Source organism: Genypterus blacodes, unplaced genomic scaffold, assembly GCF_046128005.1.
Source record: "Genypterus blacodes isolate CSIRO-AG114 ecotype Tasmania unplaced genomic scaffold, CSIRO-AGI_Gbla_v1 ptg000112l_1, whole genome shotgun sequence".
Taxonomy (NCBI): Eukaryota; Metazoa; Chordata; class Actinopteri; order Ophidiiformes; family Ophidiidae; genus Genypterus; species Genypterus blacodes.
In genome coordinates, this window is record NW_027466916.1 from 1,121,539 (window position 1) to 1,141,942 (window position 20,404).

Sequence of the window (20,404 nt, forward strand, 5' to 3'; positions counted from 1 at the left end):
GTCTCGGGGCCAAGTGTTATTAGTCGACTAAACTAAGAAAAATCTCCACTTCACTCCCTTCTCTGATTGGAGGATAAACAGGTCACCTCCTTTAACATCTTCTCTACCTTCTTCTTTTAATCATTGAATAAACTCTCTGACAACTCTCATCTCGCCTCTGGTAACTTGCGACAAGGAACGGAAGTGGTTAAGGACTACGTGTTACATCTCATAAAGTATTCTAGGGTCTTGCTTTAGGAGTACTGGCTTGATGTGTTGTACCTGTATATGAATGTTATTGTGATCGAAGAACTTGAGGACATTGACAGCTGGTCCAGTGGTTTGAAACTGGATACACCAATATGGTCTCTGTGTTCATCTCTTGTTTCATTTGTGTAGTACTTGTTGTGTGATATCTCATTTACAGGTGAGGCTTTTCATTAGAGTACACACTAGTCATGCTTGGCTGTGTGTAACTACAGATACTCAACCAAATACAAAACAAAAATGTTTTATATACACAGAAAATTGTCACAGGTCAAATCAATCAACACCTAGCACAGTAAAGCAGGTTGTCCCAGGTAGGAGGAGTTACCTGGGGGTTGCTGGGGAGCCCGATCAATGCTGCAGGTGGAGGGGAGGCAGAACTGGATCCCTGAAAACAAGTGATTGGGTGGATATTCAGAAGAGTGGGCGTATCTGCCCAAGCATACAGTACAACATATACAATATCTGTAGTGGACCTGTGGAGTGTGTGCAGAGTGTGTGAGACATCCTGTATTCCTGTAAACAACTTACTTATCTCTTTCAGATTTAAGATTGAAATTAGTGTCCAATCTTGTGTGGAATGAATGGTCAATGTGAGTTAAACATGATAATTATCTTAGAGTTTGTTTATGAAAGTAGTTTGAATAAGTAAACATCAAGGTAGTGCTTTGGCTGTTGAGCTGTTATATTTGGAGCTCTTATCTTGTTGCCTTTTAAATTACAGGAGTTTTCTAAGACCTTTTTACTTTGCTAGACCTTTGTCATAAAAGCAAGGCCATGTTTTTCATGAAAGAGTCTGAAAAAGCTGTTTGAACTGCCTGATGAAGCGAGGAAAATAGGATAACTTGAAGAACAAAAGCTGCTGTAAGAAGTCTTCATTCCCTGCGAGATATGGATAGATTAATAGAGAGATCCGCTGCGAAACAAGGTTGTGATTGTATTCTCATTTGGTTTGATTAGTTGAAAATGTATTTGCAGAGATTATCACACAATTTGACTCCCTGTAAAATGGTGTGTAGCTCATGAAACTGAAGCGGGGCGCGCAAAAAGCAATTCACCATGTAAGCTACTGTAGAGTAGATCAGGAGGGCTAAGTTACACATCATATAGTAGTAATACAATAATAAACTGATGAAAATGCTCTGTGATTGCAATTACTGAAACGTGTGAAGGCCTGAAAAATATTTCTGTACCTGAAAGTATAAAGAAGTTAGAAGGGCCTGAAAGTATAAAGGGCCAGAAGGGAATTTCAATGCATTCTAGTAGGGAATGGCTGAAAAAAACGCCCCTGAAGAACAACTGCCAGCTGAGGCCTAATGTAGCTGGCCAACCGGAACAGAGCAGGCTGATATTCTTTGAAGGTGGGTTTAAAGAGACAGTATGTAAAAAAAAACACATTTTCACTCAGTGGACACGGTGATGCTGCAATAAGGGAAAATAAGTCCATCAGAACCCTAAGTGGAAATAAGAACATGTTCCCTTTAAAACAACAACTCGGAAAAAGAGAAGTATTCTATGCTGTCTATATTATATCATCACAGTTTTCTAACTCTGAATTCACAGATGAAAAAAAGACCTGTTACTACGGCAATGCTTTATGTTGACACTAATGCTGTTTATCACTTTGGTAAAAAGCTACTTTTGGATGACAGCTTCTCAAAGGCAAAGTTAAACATGGACAGTACCCAGGTATGAAACTATTTTGTGCTCGGTGAACTGAGCAGAATGTATACAACATGCACAGCCTAATTAATTCCCTCCCCCTTTGAAAAACCGTCAGACTCGTCCAGTTTAGCTACGTTGCATTAAAATGTTCAAACATTTTGAAAAACAGGGTAAAATCCTTTACTGACAACCCACTGATGTTCCACTGAAAGAGTCTTTTTGTTCCACTGCATTTTATTTGAGCACACAGTTGAATGGGATTTTTCACAGAGAGCCCATTAATTGGACAGATAACACAGATGTCTGGTGTGATTTCCTGGCTTTTTAGCTGTTTGGTGCTAATAACAGAGTTGCCATGTTGTCTAAGGTAGTATTTGGCCTTTTTTCCTTTCCGACTATCACAACAATAACATGATTGGAGTAAGAGACTGTATATGAAATGCACAAAATACCGCGGTCAACAGTCATGCACCATTACACCATGGGATTCACTGCCATGTGTCATAGATATAATAAAATAGCCACATAATGATGTACAGTTTCTTTTCAGGTAATCACAGTTCAACATATCAATACAGTCATGTTGCATTCTCTTTGATTCCTGAGTATTGTTAATATTTTACAGTTAAAAAATACAATATCACCTTCCTACAAGGCCTTTTATTACTGTAGTAGATGATGAGACAAAGTCACAATGGATGGTGTGTTTTAATTACTTAGTTAATATTAATTGTCTAACCATGGTGTGTGTACAGTATGTGCTCGATGCACTATATGTGCATGTAGATTATGTGTGTATATGTAGGCTACATAGTTTACTCTACTGATTTGTGATTGTATTTAAACACGAGTCTGAGTAAGTATTTTTTCCTAATTAGATATCAGCACAGTATTTCAGTTCCATCTTAGATTGTGCAAAGATCATTCTAAAGCATTATTCCTTTTCCCTTTTAAAACCACGGTCCAGCCATCAGCTCACATAGTAAACAGTATGTCCATAGGATTTATAGTTATATGATAACTGACAAGATTTTACTTCACTCGACACTAGAGTGGCAATAAACAGAGAGCTCAAAACAAGTCAAGGAGAGGAGGGTTTCCATCATCACTTGGAAACGGATGGATTGTCAAGACCTTGAATACGTTAAGTCTTTTTTTTTTTCAGTGGTCCATAACAGAGCTCTGCAAGAGTATCTTTAAATAGGTACAATAAATGTCACCTGTTGTTAATCCATTAGTTGTGTATCCAGTGTAACAGGACAATGTACTTTTGGTGCTATCCTGGACAATAATTCACATGAGCGTAAATAACTGCTTTAGAGACATCCATACTGATTCCAGAAGCTGTAAATGTTTTTGAAGCAGGATTGTACTGTACTTCTGACACGACTTGTGATTTATCACAGTCTTGCAGTGTGGTGCAGTCCGTGAAATATGGTGTTAGCTGCTAACAATGCAGTCTTTTCCCCCCGGAAAATGGGATGACTGCAGGTTTGTGTTTGGGGACGTCCTTGCTTTGAATGTCAGTGAGGACAGGGAAGATACAAACACAAGCTATAAACATACTGTCAGCTACATTTTTGTCTGCTGAAAATGAGGTATGAGCTCACAGAGTGAGAGACACATATGTGATTTCTGCACTGTTATAGTTATATCTCCCACTCCAGAGTTCAACACTGGCACTCCTACGCACTGCATGTAGTCTGTGGGCCCTCCTCTCCCACCTGTGCCACAGAAAACCCTCCTCTGGGGTACCAGAAATCTCTTCTTCCACCACGCTTACAATTTCCTGAGATACACCCATATCTCCCACTGCTTCCTCAATATCTTCATCTGGCTCCATGTATGCCAGATCCATTGAGGGCACAAGTATGTCTTCAGGATCAGGTGCTGATGGATCAGGTGAATCAGGATCTGAGTAAGGGGCTGGGTCTGTGGATCCATAGTCTATTTCCAGCGAAGTATCTGGAGACACTGAACTAGGAGGTGATATTGTGACAACAACAAGTGGTGGGAAGTCTTCATTCTGTTCTGCGGCTACATCCTGAAGCATTTGAGCTAAGCGATACTCCATAGCTGGATCCAAATGGACAGGTTCTGTTGATTGTGCAGGTTCCAAGGGGGAGAGATTTGCAGGGTCCACAGTAGGTACGGGTGAGCCAGAGGAATCAGATTGGTAGAAAGGCGGTTCTAAATCCATGGTATTAGATGGAGAGTCCATGCTCAGGTCAAACGGATCAGGTTCTGGGTCCATGAACACTGAATCAAGGTCATCTTGGTCAAGGGAAGTCAGCATGACTAAGTCAAAATGGACCAGATCAGCGTGAAATATAGGGGGGGTGTCAAGTGGCTCTGGAAGAGGAGGCCACTCTGGCTCTTGGAACTCTGGCTCTCTGTCTGGTTGAAAATGAGCTGTTGTGACCACTGTCATTTCCTCTGGATCAGGGTCAGAGGGCTCATCTTGAATGGAGATAGTGGGTTCTGGTCTTGTGTCGGTGTAAGTTGGACTTTCAGGGGAATCTGAGTCAAGATATTCAGACACCACAATACACGGGAAGCATCTGTTGTCCGTCTCTAAATTGTGTGGCAAAACAGTGGCAAGATCAAGCATGGGCGCTTCACATGGACTGACTGGGGTTGAGTCTTGATCAAGTGGCTGAGATGAAGACTTCACAGCTGGGTCTGGTGGTTTCTGATCTGATTCTATTGGGTTTGCAAGGCTTACATCTTCAGAATGTATAGCACTGGGGTCTGGAGACACTGGATCAGGCTTGTCCAGAGTGACAAGCTCTGGAGACTCTGAATCTGACTCTGAATAATCATAATCATCAGGTGGAGAAACAGTAACAACAGGAACTGGGTATGGTAGCAGTATATCATCCCTATGAAGTTGTTCTTGGCCTTGGGATTGCACAATATCAGGTTGAGATGACTCAGTATTTAAATGCGCCTCAATACCTTTGCTATCATTGATTAGCTGTGGGGTGATTAGTGTGCCTTCTTCCACTGTCAATGGATCTTGAGTGCTCTCGTTGGCTGTATCTGCTGAAAGTGGCACTGTACAAAGAGCAACGACCGGCTCAATGGTGACCATATCTGATGAACTCACCATATCGTGGTCTAACTGTTCAGTAGAAGGCAGAGCTGGAAGTTCTAAGGGTTCCATTTTTGTTGGTCTAACAGAGCCTGGAAGTATTGGGTCCAAAGAAAGTGGAATGGCACTTTCCACAAACATTGACTGGGGGCAGGCAAGAATGCTTGGGTCCATAGAAAGCTGCTTTGGCAAACTTCTGCGGCCCCCCACATTGTTCTTCTTCTCCTCCTTCTCTTCTGGACAATTAACAGCTGCATCAGCTGTGTTTTGCCGGACCAAGACCTTGCTCCTGGCCTGGGTCCCCACAGACACTTTAGACACCTGGGGTTTCTTCACTCTGGCTCCCCAAGTGCCTCTTTCTTTCCCAGAGGCTTTGAGTTCGCCTTCCCCTGCCGCTGCCCCTGCTGATGCCTGTACCCCTGCTGATGCCTGTACCCCTGCTGATGCCTGTGCCCCTGCTGATGCCTGTTCCCCTGCCCCTGAACCTACTCCTAAACCCACCCCAGCTCCCGCTGCCACACGGCCACCCTGGGGAGACCAGGTGTTGTAATGCTGTGTGAAGGAGTTGAAATTGCTGTTGAAAGCACGAAGCTCTGTACAGAGGTCCCTCCGGAGTTCAGCCAGCTCTCGACGCATGGCAGAGACCTCTTCCTTCCACTGCATGCTGATAGCTGCAGCCAAGGTGGCGGACTCTTTGATACTAGCCTGGATGGCTATTGGTGATGGTCGCTCTGGTGTATGAATGCTAGGTCTCTGGGATCTGAAGAGGCTTGGAGAAACAGGTGGTCCAGATAGAGGTTTGGCTGTAGCCCCCAGGATATCTTGCTGGTAAAGCCTGTCTCTTCTGATGGGGCATCCTAGATCATCATGAGCCAAAGGGACCGTGTCTGCCAGATCCTCATGAACACTGGACTGGTCGGGTAAACAAGAGTCTTCCTGCACATAATTTCTGTCTGGAAGACAAATGTAAATATGTATCTGTAATATGGCCACAGGTGTGAGCAGCTGGAGAGAATGTGCTTTTCATTGCTACAAAGCAGTAAAATCAAGTCATGCACTGAATGCCATGAGTCAAAATAAGATAATGGCAAAAATCCACAACTAGTAAGTGCTTCTGTTATGGTTATTGCCTCAATGTGCTCAAGTTTATAAATGTGTTTTCTCCAAATGTAAGGAATAAAGATTTTTTTCATCTCCAATATGTCTTTGTGGGAAGCCGGCTTTAACATTGAATAAGCAATCCAATTTTGACTCATATCTGCAAATGGTTTACACTGCCTTCTCAATTCTAATTTGTCACATGCACTCTTAACATCTTTTCAATGCACAAAGCTGAAGGTCCCTGCTCCCAGAATACATCACAGAGGACAGACAATACTTCTAATAAATGCGGTATAAGGACAATCCTGTAAGCATGCTTTTCTGCTTTCAGTCAGAGTTACAGATGTGAACTTTGTGCAAAGAAAAGAGGCAAAGATGAGTAAAGCTTCCAAACCTTCTCCCATCAAACAGGAAGTATAGTATGAACCCTATTGAAAATGTGAGGTCCAGTTTGACAAACTGGTTACCAAGTACACATTCCCCCAAGTCCAAAAATGGTGGCTACACACACCAAGCTCTGTGTCCTAAAGATGCAAAAACATTTGAGTTTACTGAGAAAGCAGTGTAAGCAAAGTAACATGTATAGTTATGCAGCATCCATCATAAGCACTTCTCCAGATGGCCACACCTCTAACCCTCCCTATGACGGTCCAACTCGTGGCGTCAGCTCTTGGATCTACGGTGGGAAGAGGTTGAATCCATTCTGACTTCAGTTCCGGACACCTTTCTCTTCTTTTCTTCCCACATTCTTCGTCTGTCCATGGACATATTCCTTTCCTCCATGAATCCAGCAATCATTATTGGAATTGTTGAAACCACCAGCAGCTCACAATTTATAGCCAAGACTCATTATGCATGTGTCTGAGGGATATGTCTGGGTTTCTTCTAAGACGTCTGCATGTATGATACAGTATGTATAGTATACACAAGAGTGACGGTACGTTCAAAGTCACCTGTACATGAATCATTATGCGCGTCAGAACAACAGTATTTGCAAACATGAGCCTACAGTAAGACCTTTGCAAGGAGGACAGATAATCAGTTTCAAGGGAACAGTCTGTGGGAGGAGAAACTTCAAATCCTGTGTTTGCAGCACCATGTAAACCGGAATTACCATTAAAGAACTCTGTTACTGTTTTCATTTCACCATTTCTTTGCACAATTCTGAGCCACCGTGTGGAGTCGTGAAGAAAAAGCACTCATCTCCTTATTCGGATCAGATTTTTTATTCCAGACAATTTCCGTTCATGATTTTCAATAGGGTTCATAGCTTTACTTTCTGATGCATCCAATGGTTGAGCAGATGAATCACTGTATCCAAAATACAGCAGGATGAAGTGGCACAACTGAGACTTTGTAGCTACTATAATCATATGTCAATGGAAACATACAGAATGATTCATGCAGAGATATGAAGCTGTTGGATTGTACGAGTTGGTGCTAAATGTTATGTATTCATCCATTTCCACACATCAATGGCAAAGTTTGGCTGTCAGTTTGAGAGTTCCAAGCAAACAAAAAGATCAATGTGCAGCCTGTTAGATGCTGTGCAAATGATGTCTTTGTCCCATTGGTCTTACCTGTGGTGGCCCTGATGGTGGAGGTAACAGTAGAGGCAGCCAAGGGGGGGATACAGTCATCGTCTTGGGAGTAGCCGGCCTGGATGGCTCGCAGGTAGCTGTGGCTCCGGGTTCGGAAGCAGCCCGGCAGGTCCAAAGCTTCCATGGCCTGGGATTCCACCTCGCTGAACACAGACTCACAAACCGATTCAAACTGGCCGTTTATTTCTGTCTCACTCACCTGCAAGATACAAGAGCAGGTAAATTTACTTGATGTTGTGGTTTTGATCTAACATGATAAAAGGCCAAAGACAGCAGAGAGATGATCGAGTGAGTGATGTGTGCCTGCAGGTTGCATAGCAGTGTGTGTGACCTTTGGACAGGCTGCTTTGGCTGAACGTTCATCTTGTAAAGGTCAAACTGTGGCACTGGATCACATGAATCTTTTTATTTCATATAAATGTATATTTTATTCTGACAACTAATGTTATTTCAGGTTTGTTAGACATGTGTCTTGTAATTTATGACACTGTGGTTAAGATAGATAGAAGATTGATCCTCTCTCCATTGCTTTTTTGGCAATATTGTGAATCAATGTTAATAATCATGTTCTCCTGATAAATGTGTTATCTCAGGATGACCTCAGAAAGGTGCCATTAATGTAGACACAGAGAGTGGGCATTAGTGGGAGTTTAGCTGTGCTCTTAAGACCCTGGACAAATCAATACAGCTCCCTTTTAACAGGGAGGTCACGATCTTCACCGTTCCTGTTGTGAGCCTTATCTTTATTAACATAAAACTCTCATGCACTACATCATCTCTGTTCTCTACTTTCAGCACACAGAACTGTACATCAACCAACAGTCAAATGTCCCTCCAATAGACAGGCCTAACTTTCCTATGAATGGAATGAAAGGCATTTATGAGTATTCTCAGAAAAGTGGTGGTACAGAGAAAATAACCTCTCAGACAGAACAACCAGTCTTCATCTCTGATAATGCTCGGGACTCCCTGGGAGCCCATCTGAAATATCTGGAGCTGAAAAGGTCCGGCCCACCTGGCTCACTTGGCTGACACAGCTGGCCTGGCTGAGTGTGCTGACGGCCCGCATGTAGCTCTGGTTCCTGGAGCGAAACTTAGGCGAGTTGTAGTTGGCAGAGGGATCCAGGGCAATGCTAGGGTGCATGTCCCTGGCGGCTTGCAAGTGGTAGCTCTGACTAAACAAGAGAGAAAACCAGAGGCAAGTGGGCAGTCAGACTACAGCCAAGGAGATGACCATGATGCTTAAACAAACCAATTACACATCATTTCACTAATAAATAAGCAATTTAACTGGTTGCTACAGGTGTAAGAGGATGACAAAAATAATTAAGTGTTATCAAGTGCTGGGGGTCCCCCTGTAACTTGAACTTCAGAGGGGAGTCTCTCCTCCTCCTTCTCTCCCGCTACATTGACGTGTCCAACAGTTTCCTTAAAAAAAAGACATTTTGATCTCGAAAGTGCTGAAACAGCCAATCAATGCTTGGAAATGAGGGAAATGCAAATCAGACTCTAGTTAGTGAGCAAGCACTTCAGAGAGCAGCCCCGGTGTCAGCCAGGTCAATTAAATGTGCTACCCCAGCAGGGCAGGGCACGGCTGCTTAGAAACCTGCCGGAAGGAAGATGAATGGGAAGACGAAGAGGAAGAGAGGTACTTTAAGTAAACCTTATAGGTGAGGAATATGAGGACTACCAGAGTGAGGTCCCCCCCTTCACAGGAACTATTTCCAACAGTATGCGAGGGGATGACTAAGCAGTCTCAGGGATTTTTCTTATAGAGATAAACGTTGGTGTTTGGCAGCTTGGAAAAAGCCAGTGTGATTAAAAGTCCTCTAATCCATCTTGTCACGCTGAAGCAAGGCCTTGTATAATAGCAAACCGGCGTCAAGCTTTTAAGCGTCCACAGAGACGTGACGTAGAAGACAAATATTCAGAGATTACAAGCCTGAATGGAAGGACACAAGAGTTCCTATGTGGAAATAGTGTTGTATTGTAAATGGGAGTACTTCCTCTCCTGACACTAAAGGGGATGCGAACCTATTCAACACAATGAATTCACTTTATTGGCCATGAGGAGCATTATTCAGCATGTATAAAGGCTCCTGAGCTTCTTGAGGGCGAAGCCTCTCCTACACTTTTTTAGAGAATTCAATGCTCTTTTCACATTTCAGGGTGGCTTTGCATTCTTTACGTCTCCTCTTCAGCACTGAAATTGTTGATTATGTTTATCTGCACTTTTAGAAACTTCAACTTCAACTGAATAGGAGGCATCCTTCCCCCAATGTGTCTACCAATAAATTGAAGGATGGCTTTAGGTGATGGTCACTCTGGGGTATGAATGCTTGATCTCGGGAATCTGAAGAGGCTTTAGGAGAAACAGGTGTTCCAGAAAGAGGCTGGTAACATTTATGAATGAGGGAAGGTGGTGTTGTGACGCAGTTTGGACCTAACGACGCGTTAAATCTGGCATTGTGCTTTATGAATCATCCCCATTGTGTTGCAAATTGTGTATTTTTAACCGGGCTTAAAGCGTTGGCAGCTCGAGGAGATCTCCCCAGATGACCTCTCATTGACTGCTTTTGAGTGTTTGCTCCGTGGGGCCACCATATTGAGTGTGTCAGCAGGGCGGGGAGCCAGCTGGCCCCGACGTCAGACCACTGCAACATGGAAGCAACAGAGAGGTACGGGCGGGGGGAGGGGAGATGCTGAGCCTGTATTCACCTTAAGTCTGCTGCAAAATTGGTGATGTAGTTACGCATGTCGCTGTTGATTTTATCCAGGCGGTAAGAGCTGTTGGTAGAGAAGAAAAGAGAGTTACTGAGTCCCCTAGGTAGGAGTTGGATGGATGTGATGTCACCGGGCACAAGTCCAACGGATTTGGCTTGGTCATGTTTGCTTGTTTGCTTTTCAACCAAAAGTGCTGCAAACATTTGGGTGATACATGAACATGACCAGGATAAGAAGTAGAATGCCACAGTAACCTGGTCCCAGCTGAGAGACGTGCAGGTTTTAGAGATTAAGACATACAGACACACGAGCAATGTAATGAAGTGCATGATGGGTTTTTATTGCATTACAGACGTAGAGATTTTCCAGCAGCGTAAACCGAAAACGATAACGCGGGGTTTGATGATGAAACGATGAACATAAAACATCCGTAAACCACAAATCAGATGTGGTTAACTGGGCGAGCTGAGAATGTACAACACCTAACCAACGTCTGTCCTAAAGCGAGGAAACTTTCAGGCGACAACATCAGATAAAAGGCACAGGCGTAAAATGTGTATTATTTTACCCGTTTCTGCCTCGTAGAGACGTCTGTTATCAAGAGAGAGAGAGAGAAGGGACGCTGTTTGGCTTTATCAAATCTGTCACAGCAGATTTCCCCTAATGTCTCTGATTTTTGCTAATGCACTTCCATTGTTGGCCAATATTAAGCTAACGAATATATAAAAAGAAGCCCGCGCTCCTCGACTCTTCATGCCTTTCATGCTGCAGTGAATGCGGTCTAAAATAAAAGCCCTGGCTCTGCTGAAGCTGCTGTGTGCAGCTCTGAGGAGAAAGCCGTTTGATGTAAGGGTGCATACAAGGGGAGGACAATGCTGAAGTATGGGAAAGGAAGAGTGTGGCAGGCGAGGGAAATGTGCAAAATGACTGAGCGATGGCACTAACAGACGTATCAGCTGAAGAGCGAAGGGGTGAGGCCACGCAATGGCACTTTGGGGAGACGTGTCAGCTAGTCAAGAAGGTTGAAATCAGCAGATATCTTTCTTTCTTGACAAACACACAGCAGTGCAACACCCCATGGAGAACAATTACACCCTCTAAAGGATAATAGGAGGAGTGAGACTGAATTTTAACAAGGAAACCCCGGGGACCAGGATATGTTCAAGAGTGATGTGTTAATACTTCAAAATCACTGTATCCCCAGCGTTCACATCATCTCTTTTGCAAACAAACACACACACGCACAGACACGGTTCTTTCAAGCCACCGCTGTGTTCAAACAATGCGCCGATAGATCAAGGATTTGCATTCAACCGTTTCAACCTTTCTGAGTGATAAATTCAGCTGCAGGTAGGCGGAACAGGTAGACGACATTCATAGCACATAACTGAAAGAGCCAAAGTCACAATCACAGCGAGAGGAGATCAAAGTCAGTAATGCCCGACACGTTCCAACACCGCTGCAAATCAATGAGATGGAATTCCGCTTTGACCTTGAGATCTGAGAGAGAAAGGCTCGCACACCACGCTATGAATTAGTAATGACTTCTCCGTCAAAGCAGGGATTATTGAATGCTATTGCCAGTGTTAACTTAATTACAGCTACTCCAGAAGCTAATCATGGCCAGGGGGGGCATGGGACAGACTGACATGCAGTGGTCGGTATACAGTATTGTACCTCATAAATGATATACAGAAGGTCAAGACTTTAAACTCTTTCAGTGTTCTTTGTGCAGGGAATTTTTGTCTTTAGAATTTCTGATCCCGCCTTTCGGACATACTTGATCCAAGTATCATACAGCTTTGGCTCCTCAGGGTTTGAAGGGGTGTGAGAAGTAGAAAAGACAAAAGGAAGTTCTTAGGGGCGATACTGTTCATCGGATCTCTTGGATCTGGGACGTTATCCCGACACTGAGATCCTTGTTCCGTTTGGATTTCAGTGAGGGCAGGCCGTCATGCTAGTTCAGCCCGTCAAGCCTCTTTGCACGATCATCATCGATCCAGCTTGTGTTCTTTTGTTGTGTCATCTTCCATCATTGGAAGTACACTCATGCTTTAATGAGATGCCACAGTCATTATAAGGGACTTTAAGTTGCCATGGAGATGGATGTTAGACTAGTTACTGTTCTATATCATTGTGTTCCCGTCATCGCTGATACATTCTTTTCTTCTTTCCATTATTTGTGAAAAAGGTTGATTCATATTTATCACAGCTGTAAGGTCCAAAGCTTTAAGGACATGAGCGCATGAGGCAATAATGGAGGTGAGGCTGAAGGTGTCATTGAGCATTAATTAAAACAATCAGCAACATGTCACTGGGCTTCTGGTGTCGGCTCTGTTCCAGCCTAGTGGGCCTATGATGTATTGTTCAGATGAGGAAAGAGACGACCCTGTCACTCACAGAGACAGAACACACCATATAGGGGAAAGATGGAGGAAGGTGACACAACCTGACAGCCTGTCCTCACTGCAGCAACGACTGCTGTCAGATTTGTGTACGCTCCATCCAAATGTCCCCATCAAACAGCGAGGAGCGCTGAGGATTTCAAGCATACGCCTCTCACACGTCTCAGTCTTGAATTCAATCTAATTCCATCTCAACAAGTCTCGAAGCCGTAATGTCGGGCGGTGTGCGTCTTATGTCAAGGTCAGGGCGACACGCTGTTGGAATAAGTTATACATCCAAATAAACTTTACTGATCCAGGACAAGATGAGGCCCAGACCTGGAGTCGTCCACTGCACCCCAATGTTTGTACATTAGAAGTTAGGAGCTGTTTTAAAACGAGTGTCTGAAATGCCAATGAGCAACAGCCACACTCCATTTTTGCCTCTCTTCCTTCTCTTTGCTCCACACCACTTGAAAGACGTTGCAGCTTAGTTGTTTGAGGTTTTTTCTATGAGTATTGATTTCAGACCTCAGTCCTCTCCAACCCAGGTATAAACACAATATCTTGAAATGTGTGTGCTTCTTTTGCTCTAAGTTGTGTCATGTGTGCACCAGGGAAGAGGAAGAGTGTTCTGTGAATCAATCAGTTCGGAAATTATGGGATTTCTGAAGTTGTGTAGTCTGAGTTTGGCATTAACAGATACAGAGCGGTTGACAGCACTGTGCTGCTCGGGAGTGTGTGAAATGAAAATAAACACATTTATGATTAGAGACTGAAGTGCAAAGCCGTAAAGTCTCTACTTCACCAGCCAATACTTGTGTGTACATTAAATTCTCGTCAGTTTTCCGGGATGTGAACAAATGTTTGCCCACAGGGAAGGATGATGAAAATGTATCAGTGAGATAGAGTCCATCCTGAACTCTTCGGTGTTCTTTGGTGTAAAGCAATCACTGAGCAGCTGCTGTGTAAACACCAGTGTGCTACATGCCCTTTTGTGCGCCAGGATTTCTGGGAATTGAAGTTCAAATGTTAGCTCTCGCTGCCATTTCAAGCTGCCGTCATTTCTTACAGTCACAGCAGCCGTAAAGATCTGAACATCTACTGCAATCAAACACCGATCGGATCCATATACTGTGGTGTTAGGCTGGAAGTGTGGAGTTCTGGAGAGGATCGTGACTCCTCAGCAACGGCACCCTTAGGAACACTCCTGGTGTTTCAGCTGAGCACAACAACAAACCTGCTCCTTCAAACTCAATAATACTGCTTCAGCTGCCAACGGGCTCAGAGGCAGCGCACACGGACTGATCCATGCCGGTCAATACCTTCCCTTTTAGCAGAGCCCAGCAGAGTCTTAGTGTAACCACTGAGAGAGAGAGCATTATTGCAGAGGGGCCTTGGAGTACAATAACTGCAAATGATAGCCCGTCCTGCTGTTGCATCCTCATAAATCACTCACTGTTTACAGCCATTCCAAATGGATAATCAGGGGAACAGGGGAGGCGTGGAGAAGAAGCACACCTTAATGTGGCTGCCTCAGATTCCAAAAGGGAAGCGAAAAAGTGATAAACAGCAGAGACTATCACTACCCTGCACAATCAGGATCAATATGTGAGGAATTTGAGCGTTATAAATCCGTAAATTAGTATCTGGTTTATTATATGAGGATGTAGGTTTAGGGCTGAAACAGAAAAAGTGCTGTAGGGAATTTTTTATTTAATCTAATCTCTTGTTGTTTGTTTAAGAGAAAACCTTTGACGCCAGCAATTGTCACAAGCACGGCAAATACTCATCATTCTGTTTGTGCGTGTGTGAGTGTGTGGCAGGGAGGTCATGGGCAGCGGGCGACGTGCATTAGTGGATTCCTGTGGGTGTTACACGCCGTGCTTCCGGTGCTTCCAGGGAAATGCTATTGTGTGTGAGAGAATGGAAATTCAAGAACCCGCATTATAATCGGGAAGCGCACGGGTCGCCAGGGCAACGAGCGACAGGAGGATGTGACAGTAAGAACGAGGACAATCATCGAGGCGATTGGTCCGCAGGAAATATGTGTCACTGAGCTCAGACGCCATCATATGCAACATTTATGTCCAATTATTTGCCTTTCAGTTTAGGCAGAAGAGAAGCAGGACGGCTGTGTGATGGATGAAGTGTAACTACGGGATCCAGCAAATGTGAGGGAATAACAGCTTTAAACTTTAATCTGGAGTGTTTAGAACCTAATTTAGGGCAGCAACACATTTATCTAAAGCAACAAACATGTTAGGAAGATTACAAAACAACACAAGCTCACTAAGGCACCAACCCAGACACAAACAAGTGGGATTGATCTTCTCTGTATTTACTCAGGGACCAAATGACAGAAAGTGTTCAGGCTGTGTATTTAGGGCGTTTCTGTCTATGGCCCCAAAAATATGGGAGGAGATTCATTCACATCCACGGCAGAAGTGATTTATCTGCTGGAGTCGGGTGAAGAGTAAATCGATTTGATGGAGGGACAGATGTAGATGATCAATGAAGGTGAGCCGGTTGATCATGACATGCACGTTTGTCCTTTTGGATGCCTACACCCGAGAGTTTACTGCGTGTATCCAAACATTTCAAACGGCTCTGGCAACAAAACCTGCATGTGCCATTGATTGGTTGGTTCTTGTGGTCATTCTAGGAAAGCGCAAGTCATGATTTCTCAAAAGAGAATAGAATATAAAAGGAAAAAAGGAGGGAACCACCTCTCCTTATCCATCCTTTGATAGAGATGTCCACAATGAACTGAAGCTGGCCTGGTAAATGCACTCAGGAGAGAGAGAGAGAGAGAGCAGAATAGAGGTGAAGAGATGAAAAGATGGAGCGCAAATGGGAGATTTTAAATTGTTGCATTGTTAAAATGGACTTCCTGCTACAATTACTGTTTTCATATTCTGCTGTGAACAAAGAGGAACAGATCCCTTTGAGGAGTAATGAAACTCAATTTGCTGTCTTGTAATGGCACCTTAGAAAAAAAGGACTTTGGAAAAGGTGAATGTGCCGCGAAGAAGACAATTATTTCTCGCTACAATAAAATGTAAAAGCAAAATGGTAAGAAAGAGGACAGATAAGATTTGGGGCGCGGAGGCTGAGTGGTTACATCACATCAAGACGAAACCCAGTAGACTGTCAGTCATTCTCTCGTCTCAGGCAAGTCCATGGAAAACGTCACTAACTACACAGAGGGTCAACCTGCGGGTCTTGAAATAAAGCCAGATTGTCTGATATGAGGACCCATGAAACCTAACACAGACACAAAATAGAAGAAGCAACGCTGAAGAAAAGCAGAGTCAGATTGAGTCCTGACTCAGAACTTTGCCTTGGACTCTACTCTAATTGGTCCCGCACACATTTAGGCAACAAGAGGATTGCTTTAATACGCTTCTCAGTCAGTGATTACAACCCGGGCAAAGACCCTGGAGGAAAGGCAACTTTTACATTCTGGTGTGTGTGCAGTAAACTTCAGGGCGTTACTGCAGGTTAGGCTGGATTTACTCCGGCCTTGGCTGTGACCACTCTCATCTAATTTGATCCTAATCGAGCGGATTTGTTGACTCGCTCGTATCTCTCTAGAACACAACAGCCGATGTTTATTTCACACATTGTCCTCGGCTCGTCTCATTATTTAATCCTCTTACGGGCGTCTGCTTCAGCCACTTAGTTAGTCAAACAAAGGCCCACTACAGCTGCACAGAACACAGCTGAGAACTACAAAGGGGCAAAACAGAAAATGTTGAATGAGAGAGAAGTGATAAACAACTCATGAAGACACACAATGCTGGAGAAGGTCAACAGGAAGAAGAGTGTTTAGGTTTCATTCATATTGGGAAGTTGCCGTGTGCCAGTGTGGATCTATAATCAGAGCGTGCAGTACCTGGGTGTGTCCAGCAGGTCTCTGGGCCGGATGATGGCTTTGACCAGTGCGTCCGGCCGCACCGCCTTGTGCTGAGGCGACGTCTTGGGGCTGGAGTCCGACTCTCCGCTCTCCTCGTCCCCCATGGCTTTGACATAGCTGCTGCTTCTCATCCGGCGGCAAGGGATCTCGTCGTCCTTCCCGCCGCCGGGGTAACCCCCCCACTCATCCTGGGGCACCTGGGGGGGGAGGAGGTGGGATAAAGTGAGAGACACTCCAGACCTGATCAGGCCAGGGACGAGCCACCGTTTCATTCTGCAGCCCCGCTTTATACTGCATCACAGAGCCATGTGATCCATTATTGATACATCTGTCTTTACTGCAGACACCTTCACTCTGTGTGTCTGTGTGTGTGTGTGTCAGTGTGTGGCTTTAAACTGAAATAATACAAAATCTTCAAAGGATTTCAGTCAACAGTGTTCTCAGTTGTCTGTAAATTCCCGAAAAACTAAAATCTCTTCATAACGCAATAAATAAACACTGTATGAACTTTGTGGGTCGTTCTCTCTTGCAGGAGGTTTTTTCGGCTTCAGTTTGGATTTTGGCTGAATACCAAACTCTCCTACAACAAACAAAATGGTTCAAACGGATTTTCAAGCGGTTTCTGAACCCACTTGCGCGCAAATGTTGCCGTCTTTCCGCCTGGCGTTCCTCTTACTTTGAAGGAGGTTATTTAGCTGTGAGCTCAACACAGCTGACAGCTTCCAATAATAGCAAGTGAAGGGAGAAATGGAGAGGAAGTGCAAACAAGGCTCTAATTATGCAGCAAAGTTCCTCCAAGTAAATAAAGAAACTACACAGTTTAGATTTACACTAAATGAACTCAACTAAACTCCACACGGTTACTTCTCCATGTAAACCACACACACACACACACACACACACACACACACACACACACACACACACACACACACAGTCACTATGCAGAGCCTCCAGTTTACCTGAGCTGTGTGTGTTTGGCCGTGGGAGAACATGCACATCCGCATAAGAACCCCACTTCCATAAGCATGATGTCATCGTGGATTCTATTAAACTTCATTTAAGGAACACGGCGGCGTAGCGGCGTGAGAGAATGTTGTTTTGAACTGATCCTAATGGATTTCTGTCATGTGTTCACGGTGAGTATGTAGCTTATTAAAATCTGCTGGGCTAACTTTACACACTCTGGTAATGAACTGATGCTGGTTTCATTACACACACTACCCCCCCTCCCCTGCCCCCCTCCTCTCATTTTGCTTTAGTTAAACAGTACAACAGGGTTCAATAACTGGAACACCACCACCAGCAGCTGAGTCAGGGTCTCAGCCCCTCCTGCAAACAGTCACACACACAGCCAAAGCCACATATTCGGTGACAGTTACATACTCTACACACACACCTCCTCGCCCTCATCAGGCTGTCCCCGTTTCCGTTTCCCCGTGTGATTTACCGTGTTGCACTCTGGAGACGGTCAGCGGCTACAGCTGGACACGCATTTATACGCTCCATGATTTGCACTCGTAAAAGATGACATTGTCAGTAATCATTAAAGGCGGCGTGGAAGCGGAGGGCTTCACTGATGTCGGATCCATCAGTCACTTTAACATCCTGGCTGCCGCATCAGGCCGGGCGTGGCGCCAGTCCGACAAACCTCAAATTCCATTAAGATCAATCTGACTCAGGTGCACAGGTGAGTTTTAAAAAATAGAAAAAGGTCCAGGTCGGATTTTTAGACAGTAAACACAAATTCACTGCATGTTTTCATTGAGATCTCTAAACCGACTCATCGCAGGTTCACAACCACAGCGGCAAATGTCAAGAGGAGACGAGCGCCGTTCAAATGTCACTGATGCATCAAACTATAGAGACACACACACACACACACACACACACACACACACACACACACATACACACACACACACACACACACACACACACACACACACACACACACACACACACACACACACACACCCCTCTTATCGTTTCTGATGCAAATGTCATCTGTTGGGAAATAACAATTGGCGTCATCTGTCTAAAGGGAAAACAAACACTGGACTCGGATTTAGATGTTTAGGGAAAAAAGACGATTCCTGCGACCCTGTGACTCCTCCCCCACCATCACCACTTCAACAGGCGTCACAACCAATCAAAATGAGTTGAATAATTGATCAATTATAGCTTTATTCTATTGTGAAGTTAACCTGCAGCACCGCCTGATGGATGAGGGCTTCAACAGGAGAACTTCCATTACAGCTGAAAGACTCAGGAGGTGCTTCATTCACAAACACACACACCTGAACAGAATAGTACTCACACACACACACACACACACACACACACACACACACACACAAACCCAAATCTGCTAAACACACACAAGGGCTAATTTAAATCTGCTCAGACACAGGGACACACACCCTAACTAACTAACACACACTATGAGAAGTCATTCGTCTCTCCTCCAATGACGAGCACGTACAACCTAATGGAGTCCATGGGTTAATTAAGTCTTGAAGGGGTTTGATATTTTTAGACGTCTAATTAATGAACCAGGCGGCGCAGACAGGAGCGAGCTGCGGACAGATTTGTTTAATTTGGACCGGCTGATAAACAGGGGAGATTGTGGGACGTCTCCATCTGAGGAGGAAAATAACAAACCAGGCCGGAGAGGCGTGCGTGTCCTCGCTGATAAATGAAGCTGGAGCCGCTACGTGGTATCCCAGCATGCTTAGAGGGGCTGAGATAGGGACGCTTGTCATTATAAACACACACTTTGACCTGAAGAGGCAACAAGATCAGACGATTCAGACACAGAGCCGCACCTGGAAGATATTCTGTGATCGTTATTTACTTATTTAGGTTTTTAATCATGTCATAATTAAGCTGTGACCAGGTTGGGTGTGGGGTGTGTGTGTGTGTGTGTGTGTGTGTGGGGTGGTTCAGAGTGTGGTTCTGGCCCCTAACATGCTCGGGCCGCCCCTGCCTTCACCAGCTGTGATAATATTTCCTCCTCATTAACATGGAGGAAACATACATTTCATTAATGTTCCCATGGGAACGGCTGTAAGTTGGTCTCCATCCCGGTGCAGCTCTACATGCTGCGGCTCTATAGAGTCCCATGATGCTCTTCATGACTGATGTGCCTGGATAAACACCCAGCAGCTCTTTTTCTCTCCTGCATCTCATCTTTTATGGCAACATCCTGGAATAGGAGAAGAGGTTTGTGCGAGCTGTGTGAGAATTCACAGCTCGAGTGTGAAGATTTAAATATAAAACCTCACATTTTCAGCGAAGGAAAACATTTACATCCTTTAGCTCATTAGACTCTGCTGGAGAAGGAACAGACACCTCCTATTCTACATGTTCTAATTAAAACGTCATCACACACTGTGTGCCAGAGATTTTTTGACACTTTAACGGACAGGCAGCTGTGAGTGTGTGTGTATGTGTGTGTGTGTGTGTGTGTGTGTGTGTGTGTGTGTGTGTGTGTGTGTGTGTGTGTGTGTGTCCATCTTTACTTTCAGTGTTCTACCAAGACACAAGCAGTGCCAAAGCCCGACTCCACTTGGCTCTGCAGGATCCCACAGGGAGTGCAGAGAGAGAGAGAGAGAGAGAGAGAGAGAGAGAGAGAGGGAGAGGGGGAGAGAGGGAGAGGGAGAGCAAG

At 44.5% G+C, this 20,404-nt stretch overlaps 1 protein-coding gene across 1 annotated transcript in view; it reads right to left on the bottom strand.

The window, feature by feature from the left end:
- The window catches only part of dlgap2a (discs, large (Drosophila) homolog-associated protein 2a), a 118,449-nt gene that overhangs the window by 12,960 nt on the left and 85,085 nt on the right, over positions 1–20,404 (bottom strand). The window contains exons 6-8 of the mRNA XM_076161684.1: positions 16,714–16,931; positions 8,732–8,882; positions 7,687–7,906 (exon numbers count right to left, since the gene is read on the bottom strand). Coding sequence (XP_076017799.1) covers positions 7,687–7,906; positions 8,732–8,882; positions 16,714–16,931 — 589 coding nt within the window. The remainder of the gene's footprint in view (positions 1–7,686; positions 7,907–8,731; positions 8,883–16,713; positions 16,932–20,404) is intronic.